Genomic DNA, 17,016 nt, shown 5'->3' with positions numbered 1-17,016 from the left:
CTCTCCCCCTGTCCCCACTCTCCCCCTGTCCCCACTCTCCCCCTCTCCCTCCTCCCCTCCCTCTCCTGCCATTCGGAATGTCTTTGCCACAGTTAATAAAAATCAAGTTCTTTCCTCCTGGCATGGCACTCAGTATTCTCCTACCTTTCCTTCAGGACTCAGGTTAAGCATCACCAGCGTGCATTCTCCCAATCCACAGTCACTTCAGTCATGATTAGATGTCCTCCTCCTCTGCAGAATATAGCCCTTCTCTTAAAGTATGGTGGTAAATCACATTAAATAGTGAACTTCTCCTTGGCTAGAATGGAATTTGGTATATTTCTAGATAGTATCACTTACTAAACATTTCTCAAATTAATTAAGAATGTAATTGTAGATATACAGTACAGATATACTACATATATATACACATATACACATATACTTCTACTTTTTTATTGCAGTGAATATATGTATATAATATATATATAATATATATATATCCTTGCTTCTGCAATTTTGCCTCACCTTCAAGATGTTTACTTCCAATTATCATTTCTTTACCATCTTATCATCTACACACTAACCCTAAGTGTACTAACTGCCTTATCTTTATATCGTTCAGTTGTTTCTTGGACTATGTGGCAGTTGCTTCTTCACTATTAATATACTAACAGTTGAAGTTTATATTTAGGGAGCAATTAATTACTATGTATCAAAAGCAAGTCAGTCACTATAAGTCAAATTCAAAACCAGCAACCATGTTGACTGTGGATGTTTCGTGGATGGACAGCCCATAGCTACTATATGAACTGTCTGTGAAATGATCAATTTCAAAAATTTAAAAAACAGGCTTTAGATACTTATTGAATCTGTTAATGTATTGCAAATAAACATAATGAATGCTCCTCTCTTATCATCATTCATGTACATTACGGGCTTAGTAATATGGGGCAGTCATTCAACAATTTTTTAAAGTAGGCTTTACTGCCAAGCCTCCCATTAGATGCTAAGGACACTAGAGTGAACATGTGTGTACCCCCCTTCAAGAAACTTAGAAATGCTTTCAGGTGAAACACACATATAAATGAATGTTGTATATCTTTCATCTTGGCCACAATCTTAGATAAGGTAATACAAACACTTCTTAGGGAAGCTAAACTATTTCAGCAAGAACTCAGCTTTTTGGCTAGTAACTTAATCAGTGTTATTTGGGAGTCCATGTTTTAAAGTGTAAAGAACGTGGCTTTGAAATCAGCCTGATATGCCTTTGAATCTCTTCCCCAACACAGCTAATACACTGCATACATAGACTAGTCACTTAAACTCTTTAAAACGAGGTGCCTAAAAGTTACTCTAAAGATTGTTTGAGGGTAAAAATACATAGAGGGCATATGATGCACTCAAAAACTTAGTCAATGCAGTTCATATTCTTTATTTTGATAAAAGAGATTATTTCCACTTAAAATCCCCTTATTAGTAATAAATACAATGATAAAATGAGTAAACATAGATTTTGATTTATGTTACAATGTTAAGAAAAAAAGTTCCTAATTTGTATTATGAGAAGTACATAAATGTACCTTTTTGGAAAGTGTTTGGTACTGTCTATCTTTTTTTGGTATAATGGGATACTGGAGGCATGCCAAAAAAAAAAAAGAAAAAGAAAAACACCAAAAACCAAGAATCTATAAAACTAGCAAATTACTATGAACATAATCATAATAACCTCTCACTTATAAATAATCGTGGGTCCTAAAAGTTAACATAAACCCTTGCTTTCTCTCTACTATAGTAAAAGCAATATTTGGCAGCCACCGAAGATAGGCATATGACAGATAATTTTTTTCCTACCCAAAGCAAAAAATGGGAAAATGGAAAATTTGTAGCATGTATATATGCTTTTTTATTATATGCTTAGAGTGAAAGAGAAGAGAATGAATAACTCTTGGCCCTTATTCCAAGTTAGCAAGGTGAAAAGAAATATAACAGACCCCACTTTATCTATATACTGCTCACGCCAAGGTATCCTTGGATATCATAAGAAATCAGGAATTACTTAAAGCAGGGAATCTATGACCAAAGTTATATGAATTTGCCTAAATACTACCATTCACTAAATGTTCACATATATCCCGGGAGGGGACCAGAGGTTTCTCCCAGAAAATTGGATGTTCTCAGAGAGATATATTTCTGTTCTTACCGAAGTTCTGGCCCAACCGGGGGAGAGATGCCACAGAACTGTGATTCTCTGTACTAATAGCAATTGGAAATGGGAAAAAGCTGTCTACATCTAAACCTTAGTTTATCAAGAAGCCTGGCTCAAGAAACCCCAAGACTAGCTGCAGGCAGTCAGCACTGGCATTCCTATTCTTACTATGAAAGATAGTTAGCTGCAGACGAGAGGCTATAGCCTATCTGCCACCGTACAAGGCTTACACGTGCCACCCCTCTATTCCTCTGACTTTACCTCTTTTACTCCCAGCCATTCTTTCTCTTTCTCTCTCTTCCAGCCACACTGGGCTCCTTGCTGATCCTAGAACATCCCAGGCATGCTCTCAACTCTCAGATTTGATCATCACTATTCCAATGGAGCCCACAGCAAATGTTAACATAGCGTTGCTTGGCTAGTATAATTTGTTTCTCAAAGACAAGAAACATGTGACCAAATTTATCAACTACTTAGAAATATTTTCTGACGTAGAAAACATTTATTCTAAGCAGCAGCAAAGCTGCCACCAGTTTTTAAATTTCACAGTCATAGTGCCCCATTCCAAATGTGCATATGATAATGACCATTCTAATGAAAAGCAGAGATGATTTCCCATCTCGATTTGATTTCAGAGAGGCTTAACACAGGCAGACAGGTGATGAAATTACAATTAAGTCTAAAGCTTTGAAAACTAACAAGAAATAACCCTCTAAAGTTGACCTAATTATGCAATACAATGTGCACGTAGACCACAGAAAGGAATCTTACACACTTGCACACACTAGAACTTCAAGACCGGGCTGTAACAACCCTGAGGAGTCATCCTATAAGGAAGTTCTTTGTCATCAAAGCCTCTGCCACTGGTTCTTGTACAGCTCTGCTGCTTGCTAGGGAATGGTATTATTCAGCCATGAAGGGACCAATGTACCAATGAAAGCACCAATTTTTATAAAAGATATTAGAAAAGACATTTGCAGATGATGCAAATCACATATTCTCTCCAGAGAATAATATGGTGATTTAAAAACCCAGGCTCTGGAGTCAGACAGAACTTAATTCAAACACCAGCTCACATGCCAGTGGTACCAAATACAAGCCATGTGCCTTTAAACTTGGTGTTTAACTACATTTTGGATTTTTTTGTGCATAAAATGAAAATCACACTGTAGAAGTGACTTATTTACATATGGTATAGCAGTAAATAAATATAGAGCACTTGTAAGTTTCAATTATGCCACAAATTTTATGTTACATCTCAGAAAGCCTGATGTAAGTTCTGTTATTATCTCCATTTTACAGCCACCTAGAAGCTGACTTATCTGAGATCACACAGGCAGCAAATAGTGGAGCCCAGACTCTTAGCTATTATTCAGACAATGTTAAAAACATTTTTTTCAAAAGATTAATAAAATAAAGCAGAGAATGGTCAGCACAGTGACAAATAATAGGCTACTAATAAATATTACCCAGCATTATAATTAATTAGCAATAGACATGTGAAAGTTATTCCTATATATGCAACATAGGAAAATACTAAATCCTACCAAATTACTTGTTCATTCTTTCATGGCTTTTGTTTCAGACCAATTTATAAGAGGCCAATTCTGTGGTTACAGACAAACTCTAAAAACGTCATTAGAAACTTCTTTATTCACAATGTCCCTTAATCTTCCAGAAACTAAATCTTGTGCAGAATGTAAACAATAATAAAGTTATATTACCATGTTTCTATTGACAACAGAACATTTCACCACAAATATATAAACATGGCCTATAAAATACACCCTCAAACCATACTTTTATACATATTTGCCCCACTTTAGATATTTCTTGTAAATCAGATTTCTTAAAAATAATCTAGTTAGACAGCACTCTATTTTACTAAATTAAAATGACAGTGAGAAAAACAAATCCAGATAATTTACTAGTGTTCTAAGCTTTGTAAAACTGATGAAACAGCTTAAAATAGATTCTGCTAATTTATAAAACTGAATCTATTATCCTAAAATATGTAAGACACAGTAAATTTTAATGCAGAAAATTAATTAACCTAATTCAAGATTGTATTTGTTATCACCTTGGAAATCTGATATACCAATTCAAAATTACTGTTTGAATTACCATCAGAATTCCTGAAACCCTACATGTAGTGAAGATTCCAGTCGCATCTGGTTTTGTGTCACCTAAAGACAAATCTATCTGTTTCAAGAAAAGTTTAAGCTTCTTCTTGAGTTTGAGCCTAAGTTTACAATACAGAAAACTCAGAATTAGAGTTCTGATTTTTGCTTGCTCACACTTTTTTGGCCTTCCTCACTCCTTACTCCAAGACAACCAAAAATAAACACTCAAACCAGCAATATATGAACTGACCAATCTTAAGCTCCCATGGACTTAAGACAACCAGAGAAAACAAAGATGGAAAGAATCACTGCTTTGCAAACAAGGCCTTAATTACATACGTAAATAAAAATCCTTTTAGGGCCACAGCCCCGAATCCTTCCAAGGAACCTTTCCCAACTACTTCTCACACTTAAACACAAATATCAACACAAAGCCTTTACCACATAGAGGCTTACGCAGATGCCCAAACATTACAAATCCTCTCAGATTTGATGCTCACCTAATAGAAGTATCATCAAGAAGCCTATTTCTTAAAATCTATGCTTTAACGATCTCTCCAATACATGTAGTAGAATAATACATTTCTATTCCATCTTGGCCTCACAGACTAACTGTCCAAAGGAAGAGAGGAAACAGTTAAAATACGCGCCATGATTGGTGTTTTCATAACCATCCATTAGTGTCTTCTAGGTCAAGCTTGAGTTGTTTAATAGTAACAAAAATATGCATTAATTCATTTGGAAACATATCACTTCCTACAGTGCTTTCCTCATTGCAAGTCAAGCATTCATTTATGCTACTATTTTCTATTTTTACCTGTTTATATTTTTATACTGCAAAGATGTATAAACCGGGTGAAACCAACCAATGGTTAACTGAAACAATAACAACTCACAGAGGGGTTGGAAGGATGTATAAAAATATGAATAATTGAAAGTTTTGAAATATGAAACATTCAAACAACGCTTATAACTGAAGAACATTTCATGTAGGAAACAAAAAAGCACAGTACTTGAGGCTGTAGCTCAGTGTCTTTCTGTCTTTATCCCTTAGATGAACCATGAAAATAGGCACTAGCCTGTGAGTACAGAACCTACAAACATTGAATCTTATGATAATTTGGCAGCAGACTTAAGAAGAAACTTAATATTCTCTGCCTCTCCATTCCATTTCCTTCTTGTTTGTTCTTCAGATGAAGTTATGGTTTTTGATACAGGAGATTTTCTTGTTTTCTTAGCCTCATTATAGGAACAAGTGGTGGCAGGAAATAAAAAATATCTCTGAGTGAAAAAAGACAACCTATATAAATACAGGCAAAGCCAACAACTGTGTAAACTAAATGGAAGTTCTGTTGACCTAATTAATTTTGATTGGGCTGAGATGATTTTTAGTTGGGCTGCAGAAAAGTCACTCAAATATAAATCATGGCATACGGAGCTGGAAATATTCGTTGCAGAATTAGGGGAGGTGATTGACATTTTACAGACTCTTAATTGTAATGAATTTCTTGATTTTATTCCTTTAATTCATTGGTAAACACTGCTGTTTTCAAACTAAATAAGATTTCAAAGAAGAAACAGGAAAATCTATAATAACTATATGCCAGAGAAATTTGCCAGACATAAATGAATTCACTAATTTTAAGCTTAACTCCTCTAGTGGTGACAGAGAGGAATGAAATAGATATGAGACATATAAGCAGCATGATAAACTGATTCACACACTTAATAAAAACCTAGAACTTTCTAAATGCACATGTAACACCGATCATGAGGGAAGTTTGGGTCCATATTTTCACACTGGATACTAAAATAAAACAATATCCCAGTAGATTGAGAAACTTCATTTATTCTAATTTATACCAATACCTTCTAACTTCACTTTTTAACCACCACAACACTTGTAAAGTACATTAATGAAGACTGCCTGAAAACAGGGTGAGATGAGTAATTGTGTATTGTCTGAAATCAGGTCTAAAAACATTCATTTCCAGGGCATAAAACAATTAATTTTTTTAAGATAAAGAATATATTCTGTTTATTTCCAGGATTGGTTGAGAAGATCACGTAATTACATAAAATATTTTAATAGTTTGAACTTATTTATGTAAAAATCTAATAAAACACAGTATTCCTAAATAAGAATGTGATATCAAGTTATGAAAAGCAAATATTCAGAAATATATTATCACTCCATATGTGTTTAGAAAACAAACCACACGTCACCCACACGTTACCATCTAAGGGAGAGCCCTAAACACACACTCTGTTTCAGTACTGCGTGGCTCTTATTTCATAGGAGAGGACTTGCCAATAAAATATTGAGAAAATGAAAACGTCTTACTCCTATTCATTTCTTCATATACATAAAGATTAACTATTAGTATTTCTTAATTCCTCTTCCATATATGTACTGTTGTATTCTATTGAGCAAAATATTTTAACATATTTAGTCTTCCTTATTTTTAAGTTAATTTGAATGACTGTCTTATCTGGACTTCACAGTGATGGAAATGCCTGTTAAAGGTCACCTATGGGCCTTCTGTAGCTCCTGTCAGTGGCTGCCCTGCACGCGGACACTCGCATGAGGCCTGCCAGCACACGGACCTGCGGTGGTCTGGGTGACTACATCCACACCGAGTCTGCACTCCACAGTAGGCATGCTTCACCTGAAGTCAAAGCCCAAAGGAAGAGGAAAAAGGATTGCTTGCTTTTATTTTATTTGCTCTATAAAATCCGCTCACACACTAGAACTACTTTCCTATAAATGATTTAAATTTCTCTGTGATTGCCTATCAAATGAGAAGAAAAAAGTTTCAGATAAAAAGGCATCTCATTCAGAGATAATTATCTGCTACATCAGCAAAGTTTCAATTTTTGATAGTACCCATTTTTCATAAACACTTGAAATGAATGTATTTATGCTAAAAGAAAAATGCAGAACATTGACACACTTAAAAATCACTGTTGGAATAAAAATCAAAGCATCTCATATCAGAAATAACTGATTTTATACTTTTCCTATTAAAAATTATGTAACATTGTACGTTTCAAAAGTCTTCACTAATACACATCCGAATACCACACCAAAAAGGACAGTAATTTTACAGCATTTAGTTTTATTTTTTAAAAATTCTGTGATGAAAGATCACCATGGTGACTGAGAAATTGTGGTTAAGAGTTTTGTCTATGGATGAAATTCTAACACGGATAATTCATTGAACTTCTAGTGAAAGGTATGCTTTGAGTCACCAAGGTCCTGAGGCTTAGTAATGAATAAATAAACAAAATATCATCTATGAAGAAATAACTTTTCAATAGTCTAGATATAAATATAATGCAATATGTAACATATATTTCCATATGTTGAAGTTCTAAAAATATGCATAGTACCTAAGTGACTGCATAACAGGTAGCAACAATACATACAACTTTATATGTTTAATCTTAATATACATGGATCAAAGTAGGTATTTCTATTGACATAAAGTTTATGTAAATATTCATATGTATTAATTACACAGAAATAATCATAACTGTTCTACATTTAAAGTATACTATTTAATCTTTAAAGTAAACAAATTGTGTGTATATCACCTAAATGATGCTGTATATTTCATAAACAATACTTTTTACTTATTTATATTTTCATAGCCAAAGCCATAAGAACACTAGGCACACAAATTATTTCATTGATATTTAAAAACAATCCAGTCCAATGTTTACATTTAAACAAATTCAGTTATATTTAATAACAAAAGGGAAAATAAGGGAAATAATTTCAAGTTTTCATTTCTCATACAGCAAAACAACACAAATTGCTATGCACTGTGGACATAAGCAACAAAAAGATAAAACATACACAAATGTTAAAAGTGTTATACACACATATATGTATAATATCTATGTGTATATATGTACATGCATTTGGCAAAATAAAACCAACCTATGCAATGTTACAATGTGAAGCTCCTAACAATGAATACTGATTCATAAGTCGCATTATTACTTAAAGGGGAAATATAACAGTAGTTTTATGAATTTGACAACTGAAATCATGACCACCTAATAACAATGCATATGCTGATGAAGAAACAAGGTGCAAAGTAAACAGTGAGAAGGCAGACACTCACCTTCGGTGCCATTGGGAGTCATGGAATTACTATTTATATGAGAGTTATCGAGTTTGGGGCCACTGGGGGATTCGCTACTACCACTCAGACGGCTATGCGGGCTGGTTAGATCCTGCATTTCCATAGACCTAAAGACAAGAAGCCTTCCATTTGACAGATGTACCAAATTCATAACACCACTATTTAATGCGCTAATGACCTGACACCTTTCTTTGAAACTCACTCACACAAAAGTCCCATTGTATGTATTTCTTAGACTCAAAATAGTTCATCTCATATTTTGACTTCAGGCATCCCTTCAACACAGGTACTATCAAAAGATGTCACTTGCCTTACCTACCCAGCCAAACAGTCACATGAAGTTTTCAAAATTTCATGTTTTCTCTTACACAGTTCATCAAGTCACAAAGTCTAATGTGAGACAATGACATCTATTTTAATTTTTGAAGAAAAAACAGTCATCATTTTCTTTTTATATCAAAAAGGACCAAAGGCATGACTTTTCTAAAAAAGGCAACTATGTAAAGAAGTAAAATAGAAATAGATCACTTTTCTGTGGAATCTGTTTCATCTAATAAATTAGCACTAGGGTACTCCCTTATAATTTACCACCCAATTGTAATTTAATGGGTCTCCAAACCAAATAAAACACTTGAAACCTATAGTCTAGTGACAGGGAATGAGATAGTCCTGATGCATGTGTTTACTCTGGCAAACTACTTAATTGTTCCTCTGTTTCCCTTGAAACAAATGCAGCATTAAAACATTATGATGTCGGCTCACTTGTTTGCTTTGTGGATTACATACAGCGTGCCCAATTGAAAAGGGATAAGGCCAATATACAGTGGGTCCCTGCAAGCATCAGCACTCGGAATACCTCAGCTGTCACTTACTCTGGGAAATAACAACAATTCTACTTCAATGCTATAATTTTGCATTTTAACCATATAAAACCAGTTAAATGCCCCCTGAAAGTTCTTAGACTCTGCAGTTACTTATTCTATAAAAGGTACAAAAGCCACTACTCACATTCACAATTTCAAAACTATACGTTTATATTTAATACCCTATTAATAAAGAGAGAATTTATTTAAAGTCACTATAAACATACCTAGACACCATTATTTTCTGACAGCCAATTTCTTAAAAGTTTAGGGTCCATTTATTTTAAACTCTGTATGTTTCTCTAAGAAAAAAGGTGGGAGGAGGTTTAATGTGTACATATATAAAGTTAATACTATTTGCTCCTCACCCTAACAGGTCAATAAAAGCTACAGTCATTTTAATTTAGAGGTTGCACTTACATTGACTGTGGATATCAGTTTTTAAAACAGCTTAACATGAGCCATTTTACTTCTGAAGTGAGTTTTGACTTCCCCAAATTTCTGAATTCAAACTAGAAATGGTCTAAAATCCAGTTTTTCTCTCCTGATTCTCATTACACATTCACAGTTTTCCTAACACTAGAAACTATAGCCCATAATCATTTTCAAACTGAGGTTCCTATTCCCTTTCTACATAGTTAAAATGTTTTACAAGCACACACACACACACAAACTGTTAAGTAATTTCCAACAGAGGCTGTTACTATTAATAGAAATAATTAAGAAACACTAGACAAAAATAGATATGGGTCACAGAAAGGTAATCTTCAAAAATGTCAAATATCAACAATATCCTTACCTGCAACTTGAGGAAACAGCAACATCTGAACTGGCTTGAGATGTTTGCACCTGTGATCAGGGGTAAAAAAATTAGAAGCTGTTGTTACTCTGCTTCAGTGTCAGCTCTTAATTATACAGAGCACATGGCTGAGAACGACAACACTCTCTTTTAACTAAAAGAGAAAAAGGAGGGTACTGCAGCAGTGAAAGGCATGTTGTCTTTAAGTTGAGGTCTCAACTGTTGTTTCCTCCTGCAGGTCTATCCTCCTCCTCCCCTTGTCAGGGGGGGAAGGCAGCCAAATGACGTGATAGTGATTCATCACTGGCCTATGACAGCTGCAAACGGGATTACCCCTCCCCCAATCAACATGCAAAGCAGCCTTGCCCAGGCAGCTTGGAAAAGGTGCTTGGAAAAAAAATAGCGATTGACAAAATGAGCATGTTTAACAGCAATAGTTCAAGCAGTAATCCGCTAGCATCCTCAGAAGATCTTTCATCTTCTGTTATCACCAGCTGAAATAGAGCTCCCGCCCACCCCTTTGACTCCTGACAGTTTCTTATCCTTATCATAATGGTTTTCTCCTACATTTACTTTTTGTCATTTAACATTCTCTAAAACAGCTTCTGGGCAACTTTTAGACAATGCTGGACTAACCACATACGGCAAAGGCAAGTTTTCATACCCAAAGTCACTCCATTGAACAATGTGCTCATTTACCCTAGCCAATTTAAAATTCAATGAGTTCTTATTCAGTTCTGCCGGGTAAACTAGAAAATGCAGTTAGCTTTTTTTGGTGGATCTTCCATCTTTTAAACTGAGGAAGAAAACGGAAAGTTTAAAAATCAATTTACTAGCCTATTAAGCCACGTTTTAGTCTCTCTTGTTTCTAGATGAATCTGTACTTCAAGACTTCACTGAACAACTTAACTAATGTGTAGGCTTTGACAGTCACTGCCCTTCTTCCAGAAGCAACTCAAACTGCCAGCAGGTGATAAAGCTCAGGTGAGGCCAGGCTTGCCAGCTTTAAGCTCAGGCTAACGCCTCAGTAGGAGAGCATTCTGCAAAACGTTTAAAATGGCTCAGAATTCCAAATCTTTGATGTGCATTTTCATTCAACCTGAACTGACATCAATTAGGGTTACAGAACAAAGATGAGAACTGAAGCATCTCAAATGGCATTACAGTTATCCAACCAAACGTCCTCTGTTAAGTCCTGTTATTTTTAAATTATGATTTATGAATTAAGAAATACTATCTTTCTTGCAAGAATAAAGCATCATTAAAGTCTAACTGTCTTGGTATAATGTTACATAAAATTTCTAGGTATGTTTCTCCATAATACGTGCAGGATGAAAAACATTTTTTAAAACACGCTTGAATAAAAGATAAAAAACTTCAATGCCTACAGATGTGTCATTCTGTGATAATGGCCTTCTACAATTTTTGTAAAAATTAATGTTCTTACGCAAGTTTAAACGGTTTCCTTTAGAAACTGTAGCAATATACCTCAAGGATAAATTTCCCTTTTTTTTTCTTCCACTTTTATACACCTGGAATAAATTATAGGTGAGAACTAACTTAGCTTTAAGAACTTTCCTGGCTTAATTATGTGAAAGAGCATTTAAAGCATTCTTTCTGTTAAATGTTAAAATACATTTCCATTTTAACATTAGCTGGAAAGTACAATCTTGGAAATATAATTTTAGTTTCACTGTATACTTCGAAAGTTTGGTTAGATTTATATTTGTGCTTTAACCTATCATATTTAAATTTCAGAGTCGAACTTGTTAATAAAGAAAAAACGAACTTCAAACCAAGAATTATTCTACCACATTTCCTCACTGAAAAAATGCATTTTCACAACACATTTCTTTTATGCTGGTTCAACTAGACTCTACTGTATTTTCATGCTCTAAAACTTTTGAAAGTCCATATGCATGATCTACATTTCATTAAGTATACTTTAGATATATTCTTTTGTGTCTCAAGGATTATTTAAACCATGTGTTGTGTGTTACTGTATTTAAAAATGACTCTTTAATCAAAATAACTTTAAAACAACTAATCCTCACTTAGGCTGGTCAGCTGAATCCACATCGTGGTCCAGGAAAAATAAATCTACTCTCAAGAATGCGAATGCAGACAACAATTAGACACAGATGTGAGCAAAATTAGTTACAGTTTACAAAATGCTACACTTCACATGCTTTTAGTTTTTTATGTGTAGTACAAGATTACAGTGCAGAAGGAAACATAGTCTTATAATGACTTATCTAAAAAGAACACCTATTTCTGATTGCTGTTGATTACCTCTCATGTTTGATAATATCTCTGGAAGTTTCTGTGTTGTAAAGATCTAAAACCATAATGTGTTTAGAAAATAATTACAGATATTTCCATTCAAAAGAGAAAAATATTATTTTATTGTTTCTAGAAAAATGACGTGAGGCATTGAGTAAGTTCACATTTTCTGCTTTACATCCATAAACCTAGTATGTTTCTTGTCTTCTCCTAATCTGGTATTTTTAATTCAAATACTTCTGTGAGTGCAAAAGTATTTCCCACAACATAACAAATGGTCATCTTATATTACGATCAAGTCACTTCACTTGAATGCTTTTTTAAAACTCATTGTATAGAATACCCATAGCAGCATATTGACAGAGTTGTGAAAATACAAATAGCAACAAGCAGAACTTCTTAGAATTGAAGAATCCTAAACTAGTAACTTTGACTTCTGATTAGTTAATGAGGTCTTTTAAGTTTGCCTTTTTTCTAATTAAATTTATAATTCTTCACAGATGTAACTTTTGTTGATGTTCAATTTGTCTCTCTCATTTTGTTAAACCTCACATAGTACTTCGCCAATCCATTGAATAGCCACATTAAATCTGTTAATACCATGCTCTTCAACCTCAGAAATTATTTCCAGAAGGCAAACTTGCTTTGAGAGATCATCAAACAAGACTTAAGGTACACATTTTATCACATTTTCCCTACCACAGAGCTCAGGATGCAGAGCAAAATTCATGACTTTTGCACTGTTTATTATACTTTGCTAAATTACAAATCAAAAGCATCTGACAGAAGATCATGCATGAAGCCAAAAAGTTAATAATGTTCTGTGAAAAGTAAACTGTAAATGGAAAGGGATTCTAAATCTCAGCAGCACAGAGCAAATAAAATGTAGGTACTTGTCTAAATTATGGGTTTTCCATAGGTTTTTTTTGCTTGCTAGAAGCAATTTTTATAAAATGACTATAATTTAAAACTTTTTTTCAAACTGAAAAGAAATTTTCAAAGTGAAAGTACTGAGCTTATCTAAATAAATAGAGTTGGCAGGAAAGCTGGTTTTGTCCACCACAGATCAACCTGAGTACTCCCAAATTTGAAAGACAATGGCAATTTTCTCATCAGAATGTATTTGATAGAAAAAAAAAAATTTTCCTTAGCCATAGATCTGTGTTTTAAGCAGGGTATATTCTTGCTAAAATTTCTCCTCACTCGACATCTCTACTATGGCATCAGTGTTGGAATGAAAACTTAAATTAAAAAAATAAAAACCTAAACCTAAAATTGAAATGAACTTCTAGGGAGACGTAGATGTTTTTTAAATGTTAACACTATTTCCTTCTTTATCAAAGACTCCATAAAATAAATGCTTTAATACTACTGCTAATTATTTTAATGAGGTATACTACATTACTTTTTGCAATACGTCGTTTAAAGAAAATGACAAAATAAAGTCCGCATGAAAACAAGTTTTTTTTAAACCACATGGATGCTACCTATAGCTTTAAAGGGTTGTTTTCAATATCAATTTATTTAAAATGTTGAATGAAATAGTTGTGATATTTGATTAAACAAGTGGTTTTATTCTTGCTGCAAGTGTTTCTCTTCTTTACAATGTATTCTTACATGATTTTCACAAATGGAAATTTTCTTTTGAGAAAATCGCTTATGTCTGAAACTCACACAGCAGTTGACTTCCATTTGGCCCTCTAAAACTGAACAGTGGCTAAATTAGACTTCTCTGTCTGTCACCGCAAAGAATGTGCAAAGACTGAAAATCCATGACTGCTTGCTCACTTACTGAACACTTTGGGCCTTAGGAGAACTCAAGCATGGAGAAAGTCAAATATTAAATATTTGACAATGCAAAAGCAGGACTATACATGTGTGCATGTCCTCAGATTCCAGACTGTTGGAGGAAAATCTCATGCAAGCATAAAATAAAACCTACCTTGAAAGACACATTATAAAAATAATCCCAAACCTGTAAAACTACCCTATGGGCTTAACTATCGCTTTTTTGTATCCCTTGCCCTTTTAAGAAATAAAATGTAAAAATGTTTGTCTAAATTCAATGACAGCTCTGAATTTATTGAATTCTTGCAAATGCTATGCTTAAATGTGTTAAAAAAAAAAAAAAAAAGACTCTTCCCAAGAAATATAAACCCATGAGTCATTAACAATTCATATACTGACTTTGAATGGCAAATATTTTTAAATAATTCAAAAGTTTACGGATCTTGTTTTTAATTTCAAGGTCCATTCAGGCCTTACAAAGTGTCAATAAGAGAAAAATATATTAATTGGGTAAATGTTTCTTATATCATCTTTCGAAGTTAAGTTTGTTAAACATAATGTTTGGGAAATTCGTTTATAGAAACAAAAAGATTTCCTTCCTTAAAAAGTGCTATCAATTTATTGTTGTTATCTGTTGTCCTTTCAAATGTTAAATGCTTCCTCATTTTCACATCAAATTAAAGTGGGTAAGAAAAGTTATTTATGTGTTGCAATGAACATAGATGTACTGCTTTATTCAATACCACACAAATATATTTGAGATTTGTTCAGCAATTCAGAAAAGAGATATGAAGTCATCTCCCTACAAGAATATGGCCCTGTATTATATTTATTTATCTAGAGCATGACAAAAGTAATTGTTAACAATTAATTTCTAATTATCTCTTAATGATCCTAATCACTCATAATTTGGAGGTTAGGAATTCTACTTCTAGGATGGAACCCTGTGGCTCATAAAGTACTAGGTACAAAGTGTCATAATTTTCCCCATGCCATAATGTTTTTCTTTGAAAACAAATCAAAACAATAATAAAAGCGCTCCTGTTAGCTTGGGCTTTGCCCACAGGACAGCTGTTGTCAGTCACTACGATTTTTCAAACAGTCAGCTTGTACTTACAGGGCTTACATCTGCTGCATCCACCAGTTTAATGTGTTCCTTCGAATTTTCTGGGTTAGCAAACCTCCATTCCTGACATAGTTTTGCTCCTGGATGGGGACGCGCGAGGGCTCTCAGGCACTCTGGTGCAGTCGCGGCGCCTCTGGGAGCGGAGCGCCTCTGCAGGGGAAAGCTCGGCGCAGGGGGCAGGCGCCTGGCCGCTGCCGCAGGCTCGGGCTGCCGAGCGACTGAGCGAAAACGCGTTCCCCAGGAAGAAACCCGCCACAGTGGACGGCAACAGGAAGGCTTAAAGTCGGAAGTGGCACTGGAGAGTTTCTACCTCGCCCCAGACTCGGAGCCATCAGCTCCCACCGTTCTGTTTGGTAACAGCTTTGCGCCCAGCGCTCCGTCCCCACCAAACAGCAGCCGCAGATAGCATCTGAGAACCCTAGACAAAGAAACAGCAGAATCTCATCCCTCGATTTGTTTGCGCAGCCTTGTAGGTCTGCCCATGGAGCCTCGGGTTTTTTTTTTTTTTTTTTTTTTTTTGGTTTTTGCAACGCAAACCACAGCTATTCTCTTGTCCTAACCTTATTGGTTTAAATGCACAATTGAAAGGAGCACTGCTCTGACTCAACCTTGCTGCTTAAAAAAAAAATTATGTAAATGAACGCGCCCCACGCTATCTGAATAAACAGCTGTGTGAGAATAACTTCTCTGAGACACAGTCAACACACACACACACATCTCCTCTTGCAACAGTGTTACCAATTAAGATCTTTGGGGAGTAGTTCTCTTTTACACTTTTCCAAAACTTTTTTCAGGCCCTAAAACTTAAGGAATCCACTACATTTCAGAATTTCTTTTCTAACATACCTAGTACTGAAACGGGTCTGGGGGAAATAAAAAATAGAATGGCCATTTCCCTTTAAGCAGAAAGCGAAAAAGCAAACGTGCAAGCTATTATCAGTTTCATAATGAAAGCCTGAAGGATGAATCTGAAATGATTTCTAGAATGGCAAGTCTTCGGTGAACAATTCCTTGGCTGCGAACCAGATAATGTTTCGGTGTTAATATTTTAAAATGATTTTTGGAAAAGATTCATGTTATCTAGAATTCTTCCTTTACAGCTTATTCTTTTTAAAAAAAATTCTTCCTGACCTCAGAATCTACGCATGAGAGTCTATAACACTCACCTAAAGAGCTGAGCTTCAGTTAAGATATGTTTTATGTAGATACATGACTTTGGTGATAAGACTTAACCATTGTGTTGATTTGAAATATTCCAAGAAGACATCGTTCATGGGACTAATGATTGTATCTAAAATTTCCAGCCATATACCAACATTCAAATACAAATGTTTATTTTGATACTAGTCACTCATCGTAACCAATTTTGTGCTCTAAAATAAAATCTTTATGCCCATTGGATTTTTCTTAAAACTGTTTTGTCATCACCCATGTAATACTATTCCACTTATTAGGCCTTTTTATTAAAAAATATAAAAAACATCTTCATTTTTTAGGCTCTTGATTGATACGAAAAAAATTTTTTAAATCACAATAACTTATTGCATGACCTTATAATACATTTCCATCTATCAACTAATGAAACACATAGGCACAATCATAACTTTATACTGCTAATTTGTAAATGAAAACACCATCCCCATGCAAACAAAATAAAAAGCTTCTAATGACCAAAATTAATAGAGACTCCCC

At 34.5% G+C, this 17,016-nt stretch overlaps 1 protein-coding gene across 7 annotated transcripts in view; it reads right to left on the bottom strand.

The window, feature by feature from the left end:
* The window catches only part of EYA1 (EYA transcriptional coactivator and phosphatase 1), a 155,462-nt gene extending 139,549 nt beyond the window's left edge, over nt 1–15,913 (bottom strand). For 4 of the 7 annotated variants that reach the window (XM_017544544.2, XM_017544553.2, XM_017544579.2 and 1 more), the window contains exons 1-3: nt 15,316–15,913; nt 10,128–10,177; nt 8,445–8,572 (exon numbers count right to left, since the gene is read on the bottom strand). In XM_017544544.2, coding sequence (XP_017400033.1) covers nt 8,445–8,568 — 124 coding nt within the window. In that variant the 5' untranslated portion in view covers nt 8,569–8,572; nt 10,128–10,177; nt 15,316–15,913. Of the gene's footprint in view, nt 1–8,444; nt 8,573–10,127; nt 10,408–15,315 lie in introns of those variants that run through there. The other 3 variants (XM_017544572.2, XM_017544589.2, XM_017544603.2) reach the window with 3 other exon arrangements.
* Between the last annotated feature and the right edge of the window lie 1,103 nt (nt 15,914–17,016).

The sequence above is a fragment of the Cebus imitator genome, unplaced genomic scaffold, assembly GCF_001604975.1.
Source record: "Cebus imitator isolate Cc_AM_T3 unplaced genomic scaffold, Cebus_imitator-1.0 Scaffold9, whole genome shotgun sequence".
Taxonomy (NCBI): Eukaryota; Metazoa; Chordata; class Mammalia; order Primates; family Cebidae; genus Cebus; species Cebus imitator.
Note: the sequence above shows the minus strand (reverse complement) of the source record. Positions and strands in the feature narration are given on the sequence as shown.